At 40.2% G+C, this 7,866-nt stretch overlaps 1 protein-coding gene across 1 annotated transcript; it reads left to right on the forward strand.

Annotated features, from left to right (window-relative positions):
• Positions 1 to 3,625: 3,625 nt before the first annotated feature.
• Positions 3,626 to 4,594, forward strand: LOC141129222 (olfactory receptor 11L1-like). The gene has a single exon (XM_073617151.1). It carries the CDS (start codon positions 3,626 to 3,628, stop codon positions 4,592 to 4,594), a length of 969 nt encoding a protein of 322 aa, XP_073473252.1.
• The last annotated feature ends 3,272 nt before the right edge of the window (positions 4,595 to 7,866 follow it).

Here is a 7,866-nt window from a genome sequence, read left to right on the forward strand (position 1 = left end):
AGTTTTGGTAACAAGATCATTTTGACTGCCGTGACTCTTCCAAAAATTAAATACGATAGGAACTCCAGACTTTAAGCAAGCTCCAAAGTCGGGATATACATGCTGGATAGTTTGCAGTGAAGATGGAAGACAATTGTGGTGTAATATAAATGCCAAGATAGGGAATTTTATCAATCAACCATTGGAATGGAAAGGATCCTCAGAGTGTCTTACACTGAGCAGAGAGTATATTAATGGGGAGTGCAGTAGATTTTGTAATATTTAATGTAAGTCCAGAGATAGAGGCGCATTTAGATAATATGGAGAATAAATTGGGTAGGGAGATTTTGGGTTGAGTCAAAAAGAGCATAATGTCGTCCGCATACATACAAAGTATAAAGTGAGAAGATTCTTTCGAATACCCGGATACAACCCGGCAATTTAATTCTTGTTTTGGGGTGGTGGTAAAGGGCCTGTACACCCATTAAAATTTGTCTTTGAAGCCCATACGTTGTAGGACTGAGAATAAGTAAGGCCAGAGCACGCTGTCAAAAGCCTTGTTGATGTCAAGGCTCAATAGAAGGACCTGCTTTTTATGGAGATTAGCGTCCTGGAGAACAGTCATGGTCAGGAGAATATTATCTGTGATAATTCTATTTGGAATTAATCCTGACTGATCAGAAGAGGTCAGAGTCTCAATAATGTTAGCCCGTCTATCAGCCAAAGCACGACTAAAATTTTTTATTACCTTTGTTAATACCATTGTTTATGTTAAAAATTTTTGTAAATAAGTACGTTTTCTTCTTCAATGACGGGCACTGATATGGCTGCACTGATGGGCACTGATACAGCGGCACTGATGAGCACCGATGAGGTGGCACCAATGAGGTGGCACTGATGAGGTGGCACTGACGGGCACTGATGATGGGCACTAATAGGCGGCAGTGATGGCACTGATAGGTGGTACTGATGAGCACTGATAGGTGGCACTGGTATGTGGCACTGATGGGCACTCATAGGTGGCACCGATGGGCACTCATAGGCGGCACTGATGGGAACTCGTAGGTGGCATTGATGGGCACTCGTAGGTGGCATTGATGGGTACTTATGGGTGGCACTGATAGTTGGCACAGATGGGCATGGATGGGCACTGATAGGTGGGCACTGATGGGCATGGATGGGCACTGACAGGTGGCACAGATGGACACTGATGGGTGGCACTGAAGACACTGATTGTTTGCACTGATGCCCCTAAGGGTGGCATTGCTGGGCATCACTGCAACATAATGGTGCCAATCAGTGCCCATTTGTGGGCACTGATTGGCACAGATTGGGCACTGACTGGGCACACTGGGCACATGTGGATGGCCATGGGGTACACACCTGGCCATCCACATGTTGCCCCTTCCCTGGTGGTCCTAGTGGCGATCCCTGGTGGTCCAGTGTGGTGATCTGAGGGGGGGCTGCGCTGATAAACAATCAGCACAGACCCCCCATGCCAGGAGAGCCGCCGATCGGCTCTCCTCTACTCGCGTCTGTCAGACGCGAGTGAGGAAGAGCCAATCAACGGCTCTTCCTGTTGACATCGTGATCAGCCGTGATTGGACATGGCTGATCACGTGGTAAAGAGCCTCCGCCAGAGGCTCTTTACCAAGATCGGTGTAGAGGTGTGTCAGACTGACACACCGATCCACTGATCGCCGCGATGTGTGCCCCCGCGGGCGCGCAGCGGCATGTTATCCTGCTGGATGTCATATGACGCCCAGTCAGGATAACTGAACCACCGCCCGGCTGCTATGGGCCGGGCGGGAAGTGGTTAAAACTGCCTTGTGGGCCACCTACAGAGTACCAGGGGATATACTGTATCTGGTGTGGTAATTTCTTGGCGTGTAATAGGGTCTGTAAGCAGAGAATCATTTAAACTTCAAGTGTAGGGAGTGTCTGACAAGCCAATTAAAGTAGTAGTAGATAGGGTAACAATGTTATGGTCAGACCATGGGCAGAGATGGATTTCAGAGTTAGCTAAAATAATGAGGGTGCAAAAAATGTAGTCCAACCTGACAAAAGAGTCATGGGGTGAGAATAAAAGGTGTAGTCCTTAGCACCTATATTATGTGAACGCCAGGCATCTGATAATTGGAAGGACTCTAGTGTTTTTTACATTGATTTGGGGAATGCTGTAGAGAGACGTGAAGTGGTGCTTCTGTCTATCTGGGGGTGGGCCACAAGGTTATAGTCTTCGCCTAAAAACATACGCGTTGAGGAATATCGTTCAAGCATTTTAAAAAAAGGCGGCAAAAAAAGAGGCCTGTGCGATGTTGGGAGCATACACATTCGCAATCGTAAGTTCCCGTCCTGCCACTAAACCCTTAATTATAAGGAATCTGCTATCTGGGTCCTTGAAAACTTGTTGCACCTCAAAGGGGAATGTGTGATGTAACAATATAGCTACCCCTCTACATTTTGACTGGTAGAATGTATAAAAGGCTTGTTTGTACGCTCTGTGAAAGTAGGTAGGATGATTATTAGAGGCAAAATGAGTGTCTTGTAGTAATATCATTTGAGCTTCCAACCTTTTATAACTTGTAAATGCTTTTTTATACACGTAACACATAAAATTACAATTTATAAAATGAGGTATATATAGTGGTAACGTCAGTAAACCACAAGAATTCTCCACCACAAGGGCAATGCCCATCAGGGGATACCCTATAAAGTACACCGCATTATGACCAGGAGAAGGAATATTAAGTGGAAGAATCTGGGATTTACACCAGTTTACTTTCAGACAAGAAAAAAACAGCAAAGGAATTCTAAATGGACAAAGCTGCCTATAGAGATGTATAAGAGTCACACAAAAACAAAACCATGTCATCCGCGTATAGTGTTGTATTTTCTATCAGACTTCCAACCTGGATAACCCACACTTCTGGAGTGGCTCACAGACCCACAGCCAGGGGTTCAATTATCAGGGTAAAGAGCCTAGGAGACATAGGGCAATCAGGTACCCCTACCCACCAAATACATTCAGAGAGCAAGCCCTTTAGTTTAATGGCCACAGTTGGGCTATGATATAAAATAGCAATCCACTGTCTCAACTTAGAGACAAACATATAGGCTTCCAACTCTGAGGTAATATACTACCAGTTCAGTTTAATACTTCATAAATCTTTCCACACTTAGCTAAAACTTTAACGATAACTTAATAGTAAATTACTGAGAAATACTATTTTTATCTGTAATAACTACGTTGATAAATTCAGGTTATAAATTACAATGGATCCAGTGAGAATTACAGCAGGGATTTGTAATCACTAAATACAGAAAAATATTTAACTACATCTGATAAATACGGTATATCTCTAATTAGCCTTCAGGCTTCAAAGCAGACCATAAGTACCACAAGCCACCTTGTCAAACAATCCACCATACAAAAGCTTTTTCTGCAATGTGAACACAAAGAATAAATGACCTGTCCTACAGCAAAAACACACCATAGCTCTTGGCTTTTACTTCTCACAGGAGCTTGTAAGATCAGAGAGCAAATATTTTAAGCAAAATATATAACACCTTTATACGCGGCAAAATAAAGTTACTGACTCATCATTTTGTTTGAACCAGTATTGTTGCTAGCTTTTATAATAAAATGAAGGAAGACAACTATTCAAGAATTACTGAAGTCTGGCTAATGGGAATAGACCACCTGCAAAGCACTAGAATTGTTCTCTTTATTTTTTTTCTTATTATGTATGTGATGATAGTAACAGGAAATCTTCTAATAATTTCAGTCATCACATCTGAACATTGTCTTCATGCTCCAATGTATATTTTCCTATGTAGTTTATCCTTATCAGAAGTTGTATTTACTACCAATCTTATTCCTAAATTTTTACAAGTTTTATGGGAGGATGGAGCTGCTATAAATCTAGGAAACTGTCTTGCACAGTTTTATGTCTGTGGATCATTGGGAGCAACAGAGTGCTTGTTATTTGCATCCATGTCCTTTGATCGATATCTGGCTATTTGCAAACCACTCCATTATTGTTCTGTGATGAGTTTTGCATTTTGTGGCAAACTTGTTCTGTTCTCGTGGGTGTGTGCCTTTACTAGCTTGTCAATCACATTAATTATGATTACTCGGCTACAATTTTGTGGACCAAAAATCATTGATCATTATTTCTGTGATTTTGCTCCCATACTAGAACTTTCTTGCTCAGACACCTATGCAGTTGAAATAGAAACCTTCATAATTACATCTTCAGTGGCACTCTTTCCATTTTTATTTGTTATTGGAACTTACATTTGCATTATTACTACTATTCTGAATATCCCTTCATCCACAGGTAGATGGAAATCATTCTCCACATGCAGCTCCCACCTGGCTACAGTGTGCACATATTATGGAACGCTTATTAGTCTCTATGCAATACCCACACATACCTTTTCAAGCACAGTTAGTAAGACTTTATCTCTTAGCTACACAGTTGTCACTCCCATGTTCAATCCCATAATATATAGCCTGAGAAGCAAAAATATTAAATTAGGTGTGCAAAAATGTTTGACAAAATGTCTGATAAGAAAAAAAAGGAATTTCTTGGGCCACTTCACACCTTAACCTTGTGTGACAGTAGGAGGCCCTACCACTGGGAAAATGGTTAGAAAAAGGAAGTTTGCCTTCCTTACCAATTTTGCCTTCCCTGCAACGTTTTGAGATGTATTCCATTGTCATTCACCTCTCTGCTATTTTGTTGTTATATTTTCAGCAATTTTTTCCATTATTAATTTTTATGATTTTTTCCATCATCTCATCTTACCATATGCATGAAGGTTGATAATAAATCACATGGTTAGATATTAAATTTGTTATTAAGGAATAAACTTGCGCGCTACTATGTATAATTTTAAAGAAAATATAAACCATCAACCTACAGTGAATAAGGTCAAAATAAACTCATGATGGCCTGGGCTTCCCGGCCACCTAGGGGGCACTTGGGACCCGGTGCATGTGCCCGGCGGCCGCGATGTCCGCCGGGCAACCGCGATTGCCCGTTAACCGGGCCGGACCGTGGATCTGTGTGTGTAAACATTGATCGCTGTATAAATGTGAATGATCCCAAAAACTGTGTAAAAAGTGTCCGATGTGTCCGCCATAATGTCGCAGTCACGAAAAAAAATCGCGATCGCTGCTATTACTAGTAAAATAAATAAATAAATATTTTTTTTTTAAAATGCCATAAATCTATCCCGTATTTTGTAGACGCTATAACTTTTGCGCAAACCAATCAATATACGCTTATTGTGATTTTTTTTACCAAAAATATGTAGAAGAATACGTATCAGCTGAAACTGAGGAAAAATTTTTTTTTTTTTTTTAAATTGGGATATTTATTATAGCAAAAAGTAAAAAATACTGTGTTTTTTTCAAAATTGTCGCTCTTCTTTTGTTTATAGCGCAAAAAATAAAAACTGCAGAGGTGATCAAATACCACCAAAAGAAAGCTCTATTTGTGGGGAAAAAAGGACATCAAATTTGTTTGGGTACAACGTCGCATGACCGCACAATTGTCGTTTATAGTGCGACAGCACTGAAAACTAAAAATTGGTCTGGGAAGGAAGGGGGTGAAAATGCCCTGTTTTGAACCGGTTAAAGAATGAACATGATAAGTATCCAAAACATACTAATAAATAAATGTGACTAAAAGTCCAACTAAAGCCCAATGGTAGGAGTCAGGTCATATAAAGATAAAAATCTCATAGAGGTAACTTGATAGAAGAAAATACAGACAACACATCAATCCAAACATCGACTGTTATATTTATGAATTGGCCGCTCACCTCCAAAAATGACCCAAAGGTCAAACAAGGCTCATCAGATAGTCAGGTAAGAAATCCTGCTGATGGATCTGTAAAGACATCCAGGTTCCAAGCGAAGACAAAGAACTACGTCCAGATCTTAATATCAACACATCTTGGGAAACTCCATATGTAAAGGAAACAGCTCATTCCAAGAAATGGCACTTCTTGTATAAATGGCGCTAGTTGTGGCACCCCCGCCGTGCAGCGGCGCACATGTGTCTGCTATCCGGACCCCGCGAGATCACATATAGTACCGTGATTTCATGCAGGGGAGCCAGCCTGCCGCAGTAAAATTGCGGCGGCTGGTCTGGAAGCGGGTATACAGTGCTGTACATACACTTTTTTTTTTTTTTTTTTGTAGCTGCGTCCTTTTTTTTTTATTCCACTGCCACTTTTTTTAAATTGTTAGCCGCAGTTTGTCTTACTGCGATGTTGGTGTTCCCCCTTTTTTAGTTTTTATTTTTTTATTTTTATTTTTTTTAGTTTTTCAATTTGTGTCAGCAGCAGCCCCCAATTGTACACTATTTTTAACAGCTTGACATTATCTAGGACACCCCTATGTTACCAAAGTTGCATACATTACATTACACCCATAAACATGGGGTCCTCATAAGCCTTGATCTATTTCGCAGGCCATACCTGCTTCTTCTAGAGGACTTCAGGGAATTAAAATCAGAGTGATCATGAAGAAAATGGATAAGTATTTAATTTCAATACATTTTTATTGGGTCTTATAAGAGTTTACAAAGTAAAGAGTACACAACAAATTGGTTGTGCAATAGCCATCACAAACAAAACAGTACATTCATCGCAAGGCACTTAGTATAATAAGTGTATCATAAATTGTTTCTGCCCGTGACATAATTAAGTCATAATAGTACCAGTACCACAAAGAGATGTTGCAAAAAGTGGTAATGCGGTAATCATTAAGCCAGTGAACTCAAGAAGGGAAAAAAAAACAGTTAAACAACGACAAGTACAGTTAGCAGATGTCATAGCTGAGTTTGCATAATAAATTATTAGGGCACATGTTTCCAACCTCTGTAAACCCAGGATTACTTCAAGAGCTAGAAAGCCTTAAGTACCACACCAGCAAAGGTTGCCAATTTCTGACAATGAGTGGGTATTTTCCCACACTAGATGCAAAAAGTATCTCATAGTTACCATGCATATTAATCAATTGTATAGCTTTGTATCAGTTTGTATAGGCATGACCACAGAAGGTGTAACAAGGTCCCAGGCCTTCTGCAAATCCTCAAGCATGTGGGGGATACTCCTGGAGAAAATTTACATATACAATGTGGTGTGAGATACCAGCGCAACAAGACCTTTTGGTGCAATTCCCATAGGTTAGCACTCTAAAATGTAACCAATGTAACCAATGTGCCTCTCTGCCATTAATCCTCACTACCAAAATCTTTCTCCCAGACCAAATTTGGGGGTGATTTGACAAACACCTGTTTATTTTGAAGGTGTGTATAGGATAACAAAATGCCTTTGATGGCTAGCCAACAAATATTGGGCAGTTCGCCAGGGTATAGAGGTGATCACTCCACCACAGTGTGTCACTAGGTTGATGACTTGTAGGTACCGAGCATCTGGAAAGTATTCACAGTGCTTCACATTTTCCACATTTTGTTATGTTACAGCCTTATTCCAAAATGGATTAAATTCATTATTTTCGTCAAAATTCTACAGACAATACCCTATAATGACAACATGGAAGAATTTTGTTTGAAATCTTTGCAAGTTTATTAAAAATATAAAAAAAAAGAAAAAATCACATATACATAAGTATTCACAGCCTTTGTCATGACACTCAAAATTGAGCTCAGGTGCATCCTATTTCCACTGATCATCATTGAGATGCTTCTACAAGTTGATCGGAGTCCAAATGTGGTAAATTCAGTTGATTGGACATGATATAAGGTCCCACAGTTAATGGTGCATGTCAGAGCACAAACCAAGCCATGAAGTCCAAGTAATTGTCTGTAGACCTCTGAGACAGGATTTTATGGAGGCACAGATCTA

Source organism: Aquarana catesbeiana, linkage group LG01 (assembly GCF_042186555.1).
Source record: "Aquarana catesbeiana isolate 2022-GZ linkage group LG01, ASM4218655v1, whole genome shotgun sequence".
NCBI classification, from domain to species: Eukaryota; Metazoa; Chordata; class Amphibia; order Anura; family Ranidae; genus Aquarana; species Aquarana catesbeiana.